General features: G+C 51.6%; 4 protein-coding genes across 4 annotated transcripts; 2 read left to right on the forward strand and 2 right to left on the reverse strand.

The window, feature by feature from the left end:
• Positions 1 to 892: 892 nt before the first annotated feature.
• On the forward strand, positions 893 to 4,798 carry PpBr36_00854 (uncharacterized protein; the record flags this gene model as incomplete). Its single annotated transcript, XM_029888044.1, has 5 exons — positions 893 to 926; positions 1,016 to 1,133; positions 1,262 to 1,536; positions 2,553 to 2,744; positions 3,492 to 4,798. The coding sequence occupies exon 5, from the start codon at positions 3,608 to 3,610 to the stop codon at positions 4,796 to 4,798; it is 1,191 nt and encodes a 396-aa protein (XP_029752523.1). The 5' UTR covers positions 893 to 926; positions 1,016 to 1,133; positions 1,262 to 1,536; positions 2,553 to 2,744; positions 3,492 to 3,607.
• Positions 4,799 to 5,480: 682 nt separating this feature from the next.
• PpBr36_00855 (uncharacterized protein) lies at positions 5,481 to 6,304 on the reverse strand (the record flags this gene model as incomplete). Its single annotated transcript, XM_029888045.1, has 2 exons — positions 5,481 to 5,524; positions 5,596 to 6,304. 2 exons carry the CDS (start codon positions 6,302 to 6,304, stop codon positions 5,481 to 5,483), a joined length of 753 nt encoding a protein of 250 aa, XP_029752522.1.
• A 1,033-nt stretch (positions 6,305 to 7,337) lies between these two features.
• PpBr36_00856 (uncharacterized protein) lies at positions 7,338 to 10,002 on the forward strand (the record flags this gene model as incomplete). Its single annotated transcript, XM_029888046.1, has 2 exons — positions 7,338 to 7,682; positions 7,759 to 10,002. The coding sequence occupies 2 exons, from the start codon at positions 7,338 to 7,340 to the stop codon at positions 10,000 to 10,002; spliced, it is 2,589 nt and encodes an 862-aa protein (XP_029752525.1).
• A 903-nt stretch (positions 10,003 to 10,905) lies between these two features.
• On the reverse strand, positions 10,906 to 11,796 carry PpBr36_00857 (uncharacterized protein; the record flags this gene model as incomplete). The annotated part of the gene is made up of 1 exon (XM_029888047.1): positions 10,906 to 11,796. One exon carries the CDS (start codon positions 11,794 to 11,796, stop codon positions 10,906 to 10,908), a length of 891 nt encoding a protein of 296 aa, XP_029752524.1.
• Positions 11,797 to 14,910: the final 3,114 nt, after the last annotated feature.

Genomic DNA, 14,910 nt, shown 5'->3' on the forward strand with positions numbered 1-14,910 from the left:
TGGAGGCGTGGCGGCGGGGTCCTGTTTTTAATTACTGATAATAAATAATGCCTACAACTGATGCAAGGTAGAGTTTTAGAAATGGCGACGGCACGACAAGGCACGGTTTGAAAAATTCTTGATTCTGCAGCATTTACTGCACTAGCAAGGAAAGCTCCGTTGGTATCCCTAAACCCTTCAAATATAATTCGTCTCGACCAGAGCTTGCTCAATTGCACCAAGTCAAGCCGAGTTTTGGCGCTTACTGATTATCTATGCTGACAAATTTACCGTAGAAAGCTCCGATACTTTGAGTTATGCGCGCCGTGTACCTGGATACCTGGCTGAGGAGCCTCATACAAAGGTTTTGCGTCTTCCGGGCCTTTTCCTGCCTTGGACTTGAAGCAGACCACTAAGCTAGCCTTGAGAGCCGTCCAGTAAATCCCAAGATCAAACGCGCAGCCATTCCTGCACGTGTAGTTCAAGGAGATGAATTACCGTCAGCGTGAAGCTGGCTGCTCTGTGAGCTACAGTACACTGGACCCCTAATTCTCTGCGGTTGACAAATTCATCGCAATGAATCCTACGCTATGGATTCATGCCACGGCGGGGTAATGTACTGCCCAACACTGTGTCATACACTGTTTTGACGAAAGTAGGTGTCCACTTCGTGTCCCCGCGGGCTTTTGGCCAGCCATCCAGATTGGTCACCACCTCCAAATCCACTGCTTGTGGTGCCCGACCGAATTGAGTGTTCGTCTGCAAAAGTCCTGACACGCAGCAATTTTCAAATTAGACGCAGGCGTTGAAGGTAATGTGAGGTCGCAAAATGGCCATTCAGTAAGTACGGCAAATGAATCTTCGAATACATTAGCATACATGTAACTAACCGTGTTATCTTTTTTCTCGACAGATACTTGATCCTGCTCTCAAGGCAGGGCAAGGTCGTAAGTCTTCATCACAACGCTCTGCGGCGGCACCGAGTAGCTACACGCTTGATGATGCCATCAGGACGGCACTAACAATACTTGTCCAGCGCCTTGCAAAATGGTTCACTACCCTCATTCCCAAAGATAAGGCCAAGATCGTCAAGGACGTCACTCAGGCAGTCCTGGCCAGGCGCACACGCATGTGCAACTTCTTGGAATACAAGGGTAAGCACAAGCGGACAAGCAACTATCGCGCAAAAAACAACATGATAGCTGCTATGCCTGCATGGGAAATTGGGTAACATTCCGTCTTGTTCAGTAAACTGACAACACCGCTCATTGTTTTTATGCAGATACAAAAATCGTTTACCGTCGCTACGCTTCGCTGTTCTTCATTGCAGGCTGTTCCTCCGATGACAACGAGCTCATCACACTAGAGATCATCCACCGATACGTCGAGCAGATGGACAAGTATTACGGAAACGTTTGCGAACTAGATATTATATTCTCCTTTACCAAGGCCTACTACATCCTAGACGAGATCCTCCTGGCCGGCGAGATGCAGGAGAGCAGTAAAAAGAATATATTGAGGTGTATATCCCAGCAGGACTCGCTGGAAGATATGGAGGTCAGTTGAACCATTTACTTGTCATTGTTCGGCCTGAGTTCGCCAAAGTTCTATCCACACCCTTTTGCACAAGTGCCGGAGGGGCATTTACGTGTGATGACCCAGGCACTGACACCCTCCTCAACTTATCAGGTCGAGGATGAAGTGACGAGGATCATGTAGTCAAGTCGCCGAACACGATAATTTCTCCTCCTTTCCCTCCACTCGAATGGCCCCTGAACCGATGCCACAATTCACACAGTAGTTCGCCGACTCTCGAGGAACCCGAACAAGTCTCTACTTGATATGCTATCTGGTCAACTAATTCGGACAATTATGGGCTCGGCAAAATAGGACGATGACCAGAGGATTGTCTCAAAGCTCAAGGAGAACGGATACATTTGAATTCTAGCCCAAACACGACTAGGACGGCGATCACGAATCGATGAGGACGTACGACAATAGACGATGGGCTACGGTCGACGGATGATGAAGGGAAGGACAGACTGGTCTTCTTGAGGCCCATTTCTGGATCTTGATTGCCTAGACCATTACGGAGGATGCCAAACACCCTCTTCATGTGTATGCAATGGACTAGATAGACCTACGGGGCATCGTTCCCCAGACATGTACTTCTGCCGTTACCGTGCGGCGCGCCGTTATGCGGTCCATGCATCCGCGAATCATCACAGTTACGACCAAACAACTTTTCGGTTCATCGACAAGATACTTTGTGCAGCAGGTGGTTCTATTGGTGTGCTCGTTGATGCAGCCCGCCCATATTGTCCATGGATTGCAATCGCATCATTCATTTGCGCAACTGGATGGAGGTCACGGCGCCAATGGAGATTCTCGCGCGGACTCGAGAGTATCATATCTTGATGAGACAGGCGCTGCTGGCCTGCACCCGCTAGGCTTCTCCAGGAGCTGGGTTGAACTCTCATTGCGACTCATGTCGCTCGTTCGCCATACAACGTTATCTACACTTTAAATTAAGTGGAGATGCCACAGTCTTAGAGTAGTACTAACTAATGTAGGAATATGCTGACCAGTCGGCGGGCAACGTGGTGCGCTTGGGGAATTTGCCGATGTTCCCCGCGAGCCAACCCGTCAACCCCGTGCCTTGGCTACAATCGGACAGCTGCCGCCCCGTCAGCGCCAAGTCGCAGCCAGGTGGGCGCACCCCCGACAGACATGGCGTTATCCAAGACCATGGATGTTGGCACCTGGTACTACCCGAACGGCCGTCGGAGCTGATGCCCCAAGCTCCTAAACTATGCAATTCCCCCCCTGGATCTGCCACCAGACATTTAACTTATCTCAAGCTAACTGGGAACAAGGCGTCCCCCATCAAATCCGCCGTTCCCGGCACTACCTCACAGCTCGGGAACAGATGTCCATGCATATTATTCCCCGCAGTCCTTCGATCTCCAAAACACTATCATACCACCGCTGTCAACTGTTCGAACTTGGCGATTCTTATCGCGAAACGATCTCGAGTGGTTAAGAAGCGTTTTCTACACCGCTGTTGGAGTCCATTTCTCAAAAACAACAAATCTGTCCACGAATTCTTGAACAGGGGGTTCTGCATGATTGTGCATTACTTCCCGAATCAGCAGATCAGTTTGGCAAACCTACATACAATACAACAAAGCCACATACGACAATCAACCCAACCGTTTTGTATGTTTCGAAACTCGACTTCTGTTAGTTGCAGGTCAACCGTCTATTATTTGAAACGATCCGTTAATCATTTGCACGCAACAAATCGCGCCTGTATAGCCAACATTCAAGCGCAAGCGCGGTACGCTGATTCCGCTGACATCATCATAACACCACAAACATCTTGCGACACTCCTTGTCGCAAGTCCAACGACTGGATTGTCCTCCTCATTCATCACATCCCATTCAAATTCCATCTATCGACAGGCTCGCCTGCAGTGCAGATACAATGAAGGTGCGCATACTTTCCCCAGTTCTCTCTCCTCGGCGGCAGGCAGGCCTGTGGTTTGCGCCTGACGACGTCGCTTGATCAATGCGACGACCGTCTTGTTCTAGACCGCAGGACTGGACCTGAGGACCGTTGCGACGGATGCACTGGGCTCTTCCATTTTCCTCGCTCACCCAAGACTCAACGCCTTGCTGCATGCAGTTTATACCAGTTCCCGACTTTGTGACCGTCACGAGTGCGCTCAATTTCGATACACCCGATTGTCATGTTTCCGGCGGTTGCGACCTGTACACCACAAAACCCACAGGGCAGGACAAGAAGTTGTACAAACGCATCGACGGTTCTCTGGAGAGCCAACACGATTCGCTTCTAAAGTTCGGCGCTAGTCTCAGCCCACCACAGCGTGCCGAGATGGCCTCGACACTGAACTTGTCAAGATCGAGTCCCTTTGGTTCACTCGCAGACATCTCAAGCCGTCGCACATTTGCATACATAATCGCAACACTCAACGCATCGCACCCAGACTATGACTTCTCGCACGTTCTGAGGCCGAGTGACTTCAAGAGGGAGAAAAACTTGAGGAGGGTTATGAACAACCTTGACAGCACTTTGGGCAACGTCCGACCGTCCAACCCGGGTATGGATTATTCTTTGTCTAGGAGTCTAAGCTCCGGATCCGACAGCACCAACACCGACCCCGTCTGGGGACCGCAGATGTGGGCCATCATTGACAAAGAGATGGCGCTCGACGATTGCAACGTGTTCAGCTACCAGCCCGCTGAGAACCCCTTTGACGAAGAGGAGGGCGCCATCTGGGCGTTGCACTACTTTTTCTTCAACAAGCAACTCAAACGTGTCGCGTACCTTCACGTGAGGGGAGTCCCCGTAACTAGCAGCCACAGCGAGCCCCCTTACCGCCCGCCTCATCGTAGTCATGCTGGCGCTGTCAGAAATCTGGCGGCCGGCCATGATGAGGACGACTGGGAAAATGGCGGCTTGTCATCATCTCTTAAAGGCGCAAACAAGCGCGCGAGGTTTTGGTTTGGCGACAGCATTGCCGAGCGGATAAGGTCAGACTCTGACGACGACATGGACGACGGCATGGTTTGGAATCGCACAGCAGACGGAGAATTTGACGAATACCGTGGAGACTTTGACGACAACGAGAGCATGGGCGACGGCTACTCAGAAGTAGACGAGATGGACACCGATTTCGATGACGACGAGTCTGAGCGCGGCCGGGCAAAGTCGACTTCTGACGTCAATGGCATCAAGAAGGGGACTGTTCGAGCCGTCAGTGAAGATGTCGCGGCGCAGATGGAGATTGAGTGAAAATAATTCTCAGAACTGCTTGACTCCATAACTACGGCCACCTTCTCGTCTCTCAAGTTCAATTTTTGTTCAACAACTTCAGATTCAGGTGTGGCACGCCTGATTTATGCAACCCCAAACATTGAGAGTGGCGCTGCTATCGTCTCCCGATTCAACACACGATATCAGCCCCTATCGTCTGCTGCACTTTGTTCACTTTGTTTTCTTATGGTTTGATTGATACCTCTTGCTCATGTTTAGCAAGAACATTTCCTATCTGTCTCGAGTTTTGTATGGGCTTTATCAACTTCTGCTTTTCTCCTTTTCTGTAGCGTCTGCACTTCGTACTCGCGACTAGGCCGAGTCGGGTTTGCGAGTTCTCCTTTTGTTTGCCATCGTTATGTTTTGCTTATCTACCCACAGAAGTTGTCTGTTGTTACTGCCATCACCGTTGATGGCAGCTGAGGAACAGGTTTTGGGTAACATGTATTCACGACTTGACAAGTACTGAAACGATTTGCCTGTTATGTTTATAGCTAGGCGAAGTAACACGCCGGAAATTACATCATGACGTCTATTCTGCCGTTTACTGGCTGACATTTCACCTATTATGGCTTTGTATATTGCCGCATATGCGTGCACCTACGGGTACGGTCGAGACGCCAACATGGGGTACCATACGTCGATGTCTGGACTGGGTCATTTAGTGCGCGCTGTCGTCAGGCCCTACGCTATTCTTCTCCCCGACTAGAACGATGAAGATTGGTCAGCCATAGGAAGCAAGCCTGGCGTCGAAGCTTACAAGATGCGTTACCCACCATCCAGTGCAACCAGAAACCTGCTCACGCAGTTGTAACAAGCAACCGTGGCCGTGATCTCGACAACCTCACGCTCCGAAAAGAGGCTCTTGAGCAGGTCAAACGTCTCGTCGGCGACGCGCACGTTGCGCGTCATCTCGTCCGTGTACCTCAGCACTGCCCACTGCTTATCCGAAAGCAGGCCGCCGTCCTGCGACGGGTTCGGGCCGACGAGCGGCTCGGTGCGCTTGACGACGTCCTCCATGGCGCGCTCGGCGACGCCAGCCTCGCGGGCCAAGGGCGCGTGATGCATCCACTCGTACCAGGCGGTGTTGACGACGGCAACTCGGCAGATGGCCAGCTCGCGCAGGTCGGCGGCCAGCGACGAGCGCGTCCGCACCGCGCCCAGGAAAGAGTTCCAACCGTCGGCCACGGGTGGGCTGTGCAGCAGTGCCAGGTCCAGCGGCTGCAGCGGGCGCGGGGCGCGGCGGGCCGCCACGCGCTCGTACACGGCCTTGTCGGCCTCGGGGATCGACGCCGGAGGAGGATTCGGGACGTACGGGATACGCATGTTGCCGGGCGGGGTTGGGTGAAAGCTGCGGATGGGGGAGGACGAGGTGGTGGTGGTGGTATTGTTGCTGCGGGTGCGGTTGTGGTGGAGGCTCGGAGGGGGGTGGTGACTGAGTCTATTGGGGATGGTAGTCTGGAATCGGACGAGTCTTGGAGGCATCTGATGCAGCCAGAGTCATGGAGCGAGTCCCGCTTAGCTACTACCTAATTAGCTGATTACCTACGCAGGCATAGCTACCTATATTAGCTACCGAAAAAAAAACCCCCCGGAGCCTGTCAGTCTCGTCGGTACCGTGATCGGAGGCTCCGCGCTTCGCCCGCTGCAAATCACCCGCATGGTCCGGTAGTCGGCAGCTATCGAGGTGCGTTGCCCCTCTCTAGATGTTGGCAAACATGGCCCCAGGAGCCCCGCTCTGTACAGTCCTGCCACCTGAGCAGAGCTTGGGTTAATTAACCATCAATTCAAGAACAAGGAAATTCGATCGGCAGTCATACGGAAATGCCATCGGCTCAAGACGATGCAGTTCCCATCAAATAAACCGTAGATTCACATACAGATAATCTTGTTACCGGTTGGACGTACAAACACATATTGCAGATATAGCTCGTCTTGGCGAGCAACATTAGCCGATTTTAATGACGTCAAAGACGTAAACGTTTTGCAAGTATGCTGCTGAGTAGGCACTCTGGGGCTCAAATCAGCCGAACAAACCAAAAAAAACCTCGAGACTTGAAACGTCTGTTGTGGGCACTTCTTTCCACCTGGGCACCTTACACCCAGTAGGGGCAGGTGCCTAGATTAGCCTAACTGCATGTAAAACTAGCGACGAAAAAGAAAAAAAAAATACCGTTGGAAACGCGCTGCCCAAGCTCATAGTCATTATTGCCAACCAACGCTACCAATTTGTCCCGTGGTATTAGCCACGCAAACAGAGTGGGAGGGGAAAGTATGAATGGAGCTTGCATCGTTCAAATTGTCTCCAATCCTCATTCCTAACTCCACTTACTAATCCTGAGCAACACATCAAAATCATTCGACTCTCTTCTTCATATCAACCACACCGCGTCAACCTCGCCCAGGGCGGCAGGTTGCTTACGTGGGGAGGCTAGGGCAACATTATCCCAGGTCTCCCAATTGTTTTGAGTTCACTTCGGCAATTTAGCCTCAAGATACGAGATTGTTTGTTCTCACAATGGCGTCCAAGGCTCAATCCGACGTGACTCCTGCCCAGGTTGGGTTCGTCGCCATCTACAATCCCAGCCTGGGGGCGACGGATGAGACGATGGACGACCAGATCGTCTACTATGCATCCGTCACCATGGACACCAGCAGATCGAAGCGACGCAAGCTACGTTCTCGTATGACCAGCAGCTTGACCCAGGAGGAGCGTAACGAGCGCCTCCGCCAAATAGGCCTGGCCCAGGGGATGGTTGAGTTTGGGAGGAGCTTTTCGGGTGAGCGGCCGGTCGACACCGTTGAGACGGAGAAGTCGAGGGTCATCATGCATGAGCTGGAGCCGGGTTGGTGGATTCTTACCGTAGGTTGTCCCCTTGACAGCGTCTGCACCAAGGTATCCTTCGTGATCAGCTTTGCTAATGGTGCAAGAACTCAAGTCTATTGATCTCACCAAAATACCCACCGCCCCGGGCAAGCAGGCCTCTTCGGCCGGTTCTGCGAAGGGTGTATCAGAGGCCGGAAGTGCGCAGGATAATTTCGAATACTCGTCGAAGGACGTGAAACCTGCAGCTTTGTTGCTTCAAGATCTATTACGGTCGCATTGCCTTTTCCTGCTGCATCACGATTCATCTCTCAGTGCGCTTTTCGTGCGGGCAAAGCGTACCAGGTTTATCGCCTTGCTAAGCCGTTACTGGGATCGTTTTCTTTCAACTTGGAACGTGATGCTGCATGGCAACCCGACCGTGAACGTCTTTGGAGGCATCAAGCTTGCTGCCTCAGGCGAGCTTGGCGTCGGGGTCGGGGAAGAAGAGAGAGGCAGTGGAGAACGTGAAGTTCTTGAGGGCCTTGTCGGCAGGATCGAGGGTCTGGTTGACATTGTCGTCTCCAAATTTGGCACCTATGATCCAGATGCGCCCGTGCCAGCCCCATCACAAAGCGCTCCCCTTGCAGGCTTGGCACAAGCGACTGATCAGTGGCTTGGTACTGGACTGGAACCTGCTGCCGAGGATGGAGCCATCTTTCTCGGCACAGGGGCCGTCTCGCGGCACTCTCTGAGAAATATTACCCAGTGGATGGAAGACATATACTCCTGGGGAGAGAATGCGTATGGCGTTCATGAAAGCTCCACATCGACCAGAAAGGCAAAACCGCGGAAAAAACACAACGCACATGTCGATGAGGCAGCCTCGGAGCCTGTAATATGGCCGCCACCTCCCGTCACCGAGCTAGCCAAACGGTCAAAGCCCCAGGCTGCTTCGGCGAATACCCCCTCGCCTCCACAACGCCAGCAGGATAGCTCAGCGGCCGCCACCGAGAACACTAGTGCGAATCCTGAGCAAGCGGGCGACAGTGAAGGCGTAAACACATATGCAGATTATTTCAAGCTTGGGTACGGCAAATATTGGTCCATAGGCAGTTCATCCACACCCAAGGTGGGCGGGACATCGGCGGATGCAAAACCTGGGAATGACAACAAAATCCACCCGACTGAAGCGGCTTCCAATCCTCCAAGACCATCTCTCTCTCGACATACGTCGGCCGAGGACGACTCTATTGGGCGTTTCATCATTGGGCTGATGGGCAACATTGAGGAGCATGAAACAAGTAGCGATGGGGAGGTTTCGTGGCCGGACGACGGCGAAAACAACTCTCGCACTATGCTACGAACCCTGACAGTGGAACTCGAAGAGTCAGAGGACCGGAAGCGTTCGGATTCACAGACACAGAGGGCCCTGGGTAGCCAGGATACTGAATTGGCACAAAACCCGGCCGACCGAGACTGCGGGCGCGATGAAGGCCATAGGACGCCAAGCAGTGCCGCGGCTGCAGCTGCTCGACCCGCTGCCTTCAACAGCCAAGATCCCAATAAAGTAGAGAAGATGCGTGTTGTCATTTATGTCAACAGGCCCTTCATGTTTACTTTTTTGTTCAAGTTGCGAACAGATTCCCTCGCCTGGGACCGCCTCTACAAGTCGCTGCATTATCAACTATCTCCCCTACGCAAGCACTTGCTCAAGTCTACCATGTACAGGCCTGCAAAGCCTGATGTTGGCGCATCCAAGGGCGGAGCAGCTGGTTCGGCAAACGGTGATATATACGATCTCGTATGGGACCCCAAGGCCCTCACGGTACAGTCAACTATACCAACAATTCCGGATCCGACATCTATAGCCGCAGCCGCCGTTTTGGAAAAAGACTTGCCCATTTGGTCAAGAGCCGAGGCTATCAATACGCACACTCATATGCTGAACATGTACATAGCCACCCGTGGAAATCAGTCAGAACTCGAGCGCACATGCAAGACCAGCCGTGGCTGGTGGGTTTTCTGGAGCCGGATCATGGATCGCAAAGGCTCGACTCCCAGAGTCCAATCACCTTGGGGAAGCATATCCGAAACGACGGACGATTCGGCCGCGGGGGAAGAAGACACTGATTCTGGTGGTGCCTCGGACGACACCAAAAAGCAATTTTATCCACCGCAACCAGAGGTCAGCAACGAGATTTTCCTGCTTCGCAAGGCCAGCGACCATCCCACCAACATGGCAAATGCAGGACCTTTCAGGAACGTCAGCGCCTCCTCGTCGACTGGAGGGTGGGCAGACGGCGCAAGCCGGATTGCACAAGGTATCGGTATTGACACGCGCAAGTATATCGAGGGCTTGCTGAGCCTAAATAGATAACCTGAGTGAGCAATGAGAGAATTGAATTCATTCAGAACCCAGGAATAGCAAGATTGATGAGACCCAAGATTTTTTTTTCTTTTTCTTTTTTTTTTTTTTTTTTTTTGGTTTCACTTGGGGTTTTTGTTGTTCTTTTTTCTCTCTTCTTTTCTTTTCCTCCCCTGCGACGGCCATAGAACCATGGAACTCATGTTGCTGAAGGATAACCCTACTGCGCAAAGGTAGTATTCATTCAGTCACTGAATGTTGGATATTAATATCTGCATCTCTTACCTTTATATACTTGGGATGTCCCAACCACAGGATATCTTACCTAGCACACTTTTCAGACGTTCGCTTCAATTCACAGCACAGCTCGGCAAGACGACCTAGAGCACGAGACCTTGTGTAATCATCAAACATCGTCAGATGTATTCGGCGGATCCCTAGATATATACACGAAAAGAAGTCTATGTGGCTGTCGAGGACCTCCCCCAATTTGACAAAGCCCGGATAGAGAAGAAAAAAAGCTAAAAGCAACTCGGTGTCCAAAACACGGACCCCAAGTCTCCCCTGATTTTCGAAGAAATGGCTGGTCTCAATCTGAAACCAGCCTAACCAAGCTCTTAAACATCTCAGCTGAGGAGATGCGAGCTAGTCCAAGAAGGAAACCATTCTCCGAGCCATCTTTCCCAATCGGTGAAAGACGCAACGGATTTTCAAGACTCAGAATATGTGAGAACCAACTCGCCGCCGTCATGGGTAGAGGGTATATACAGCCATTTGCAATGGAACTCATCTTGTTCCATACACAACAGTCAGTTTAAAAGAAAAAAAAAGAAAATGTCATCAAAGTCCTGCAGGGGCTCAAACGCCCTGTTGTCAGGATAGTTTAAGAGATTGAAAGAGTCACGAGCAGCCACCTCAAGAGATGGTCCACTTGACGCCGCCCTGCCTGCCAATGCCGAGGTCGCCGACGAGGTCCTTAAAGGCCTTTTCGCTCAAGTCGATCTGGTCCTGAGAGCACGACGGGCACTTGTCACGGATAGTGGCCGAGATGCTTTTGCCACCATACGAGAGGTTAACCTTCTTGTTGCACATGGGGTCGCCGTTGCTACCGTGCATCAGAGCCGACGAGATGGCGACAATGTAGTCGCTGTTGTCCTTGCCAGCGTCGTCGAAGCCGCATGCGCCCAGGCCGACCGTGTAGTGCGTCACTTGGCCAGTGAAGCTCATGGCGCCGCTGCTGCTTTCGCTGCTGGATGATGAGGGAGCGACAGCGGCAACGGCAGCGGCAGGTGCAGAGGCAGCAGAGGCAGCGGCAGGTGCAGAGGCCTGAGGAGCTACTGGTGCCGACGAGGAGGTGCTGAGAGGGGCAGTGGTGGGGGCGGGCTCTGGTGCCTGCTGAACCTTGGGGGTGGCCGGGGTGGGAGACGAAGCTGGCTGCTGCCCGGGACTGGTAGAAGGCGAAGGGGCCTGAGGAGTAGGCGCAGGAGGCGGCGGTGCCGATGCGGCCTGCGACGATGGGGCGGGCTTAGGGGTCGGGGCTGCCGAGGGTGTTGACGAGCCCTCGAAGAACTGACCAGGAGTGGTGGCGGTGTTGATGACAACGGTCGAGGTCATATCGATGTACTCAGTGACGGTCTCGGTAACCCACTCGGTGATCCAGTCCGTGACGATGTCGCGCTTCTCGACTGCGGCGGCAGCCCTGCGAGCGTGGTGGTGACGGGCATGGTGGTTATGGCCGAAAGAAAACGGCTGAGCCAGCGCCGTAGAGGCCAAGGCGGTGACGGAAAGAAGAGTCGTGGACCTCATGATGTACTGTTGATTCCTTTGTGGTTGACTGTGGGAGTCTGGTTGTTGTTGTTGTGGTTGTGGTTTGTGAGGCCTAGCTTGGCACAGTGATATATCGATGGTGTGTTATCGAGACTGTAAGGACAGACAAGGGTTTGGTGTTCTTGTGCTGTAAGACAGAAAGGTGTATGTGTAAACTCGACGAGCACTGCTCAGAGTATAAAAAAAAGTCCTGTGTTTCTGTTTCTGAAGGAATGAACGTCGAGGATCTTTGTGAGGATACCTGACGAAGAAGGAGCAAAGAACAATATGAAAGGTATGAATCTAGACGACGAGCGTGCCAAAGGAAGGTGGACAAGGTCAGAGCAGCGAGGGGGGACCTGGGGGCCCTTTATTAGTAGACGAGGCTGGACAAACAAAGATGAGCATTTTGGTGGGCGTCGTGCTGGGACCCATCTGGGGGCCAGCGGCGGCCACTCAGCAACCACTTTCACCGGGACTTTTCCCGCAGCCCTCGATCCCAGAAAAAAAGGCCGGCTGCAAGGAACCAATCTGCAAGGGTTATTTTAGCGAACCCGTAAAAAGAAAAAAGAAAAAAGAATTTAAAAAATTTAAAAAATCTTCCAAAAGGACCAGGCCCGATCGGGGACCTTGTCCAGAGTTGGTCAGCGGCTGGAACCATACGAGAAAGCGCGGGATCACAAAAAAAGTGGGAAGTGGGTCTCTAACTCCTCTCATCCCTACGTGGGAGGGCTCTGGAGGGAAGAAGTTAACCTTGCATTGCTTGCTAACCCAAGAGTCAGTCACCAGACAACCGAGACCCCTACTGCGAGGGAAGCACTACATTCGTGAAAGTGGAGACGAGTGACGAGAGGGAGCGGAAGAAGTGGGCGATGAATGGTAAAGGCGACTTTGGCGAAGGACAAATGGACAGACGATGAAAGACAGGACCTCCTTCCCATCGATCCTAGCGCCCCCGGTGGCTTGCGGCTTGACCTGAGCCCAACGCCCAGGGCGACCCCGTCGTCCGTTATTTTTTTTTTTTCTCTTCTCCACAGAAGTGGAGGAGCGTAGGTAGAACGGCTCTTCCGCGTCTGCCAATCATTGGATGAACCATACATATTTTTGTGGGAAAAGACAAGCCTTTTTGGGACGGCATTTCATTGTTCATCAACAAGGCAGCAAAAAGTAAGATACACAAAAAAAATAAAATAAAAAATGGGAAAGAAAAATTTTGGAAAGCAAAGAACAGCCTGGATTTCTGACAAATGTCCAAGGTAGGAATCTGTACCTGAAGATCTTGTGTAGGCAAGAGGCGGGATTCCACAAAAGAAGGCTCCAGAGATGCAGCCAAGCTGCAATTGTGAGTGGTTCTTACTCTACCTGCGGACAAAAGTGAGCGGGAAGGTAACGTTGTCGAATGCAGTGTGGCGGATCCTTCCTTCCAGAAAGTTACTCACCCATAAAATGTGGTACCACATTTTGTCGAGTTGTTCATCTTTGCTTTGCATCTGTGTACCGTTGTACTTTTGTACCTCCTAGTTCTTTAATTGTCTTCACCCCTCTTTCTTTCATAACTGCAAGGCACAGCCGCCGCACGGCGCAACTGGCAATTTAATTTCTTTCCGGTTTTTCTTTATTCCTCGGCTACCTAGAACATAAGAGTTCCCCGACGACTCAGGTAGGTTGGTCCCAGGGAAGTGGATCTTAAGTATCCTCCCGATTTCAAAAAATGTTTAGTACGATAGAGACCGCACAGTAACTGTCATTCATGCCTGCTAGTTGGACAGGTGGAAAACCCCGTTGGCAGCCGGAAAAGCTGGGGGTGTTGAGTGAGATGTTTCTGTGACCTTGTGGCAAGTGTGTGCAGTTGGCAGGTCTCCTCGCATCGGTCCTCAACCCTCCACCCGGGATTCCAGGCTCTCCTTGGCAAGGAGATCAGTGGGGATCGCTTGCCCCTGATTACAACATTACCTCTTGTCGGTTCTTTTCCCCTCTCACCACTTTACAAAAGGGGAACAAGGTTTTTTGGGACCCGAGCTTTATGATTTGTTTGGGCAGAAGAAACAAACCACCGCACAAACCGAGAAAGAGAGCAAAAAAGCCGCACCCAACGACCAGCATAGCTTCGATGATGTCAACACTGGGTCTCGACAGGTTCCCGGCTTTTGATGGTGGGTTTTTTTTTTTTTTTTTTTTTTGGTCCTCCTTGGACTACGAAGACTTTTACGAGCCCCAGAATGATCTCATGACTATGAAAGAGTGAAAATATGATACAGTTGTACAATAGTTGAGCCTTAGTCTACTGCCCCTCCTTACGGAACGATGGCGAACACAAAAAAAAAATTAGTAATAATAATATATATCAGAAAAACACAACGCACCCGTACCACATTCTAGCGCATTCCCCCTGCAGGGCCAGGCCACGTTTTCCTGCAGGCACCGGTTTGCACCTTAGTGGGGGAAAAGTTGCCGCCGGCGCCCTATCCTCTTGCGCGAGTCGTGGCAGCAGCGGTTGCAAAGAAAGCAGAAAAAAAAAAGGCTCACAGAAAACAAAAAATAGATGACGAATGGTGTGACAGTACATTGCTCAGGGAGGTGCATTGGTGCGGCATGAACAGCGAACAAATATGATGGGATTACGTGGTTTTTTGTAACGGTGAGGGGATTTGACATTTGACTAAAATCAACAAAAGAAAAATAGCCCGTCACCTTCTGGAACTCAAGTCGGCTCCTGTAAATTCCCCCGGGCCGGAGGAGGGGAAAAACCTGGCAGTATAGTATGTTGGCCAATCATCATCATCGTCATTTTGGGATAGCCCCAGGAGGTGGCGGCGTGATTTTTGTACTATGGGATGTTTGTCGTAATGTGGGTGATGAGAACTCTATCAGCGGATTATATCTCACCGACAATTAGGGTGGCTGGGCTGAACTCTGCCCTGAATCTGCTACGAACTCCGTCACCACGCTGCGAGTTATGTCGTGACGCGTCGTTATCTTCCAGTGAGTGGCAATTAATATTACAAGAAACAATTATGCAGTCGTGCACAGTTGGCTTTATGTTGTTATACACACTTGACTATTGGCGATGGCGGCATTCGACAGAGTCTGTTTACACTGTTTACACTATAATGG

This window comes from Pyricularia pennisetigena, chromosome 2 (assembly GCF_004337985.1).
Source record: "Pyricularia pennisetigena strain Br36 chromosome 2, whole genome shotgun sequence".
NCBI lineage: Eukaryota > Fungi > Ascomycota > Sordariomycetes > Magnaporthales > Pyriculariaceae > Pyricularia > Pyricularia pennisetigena.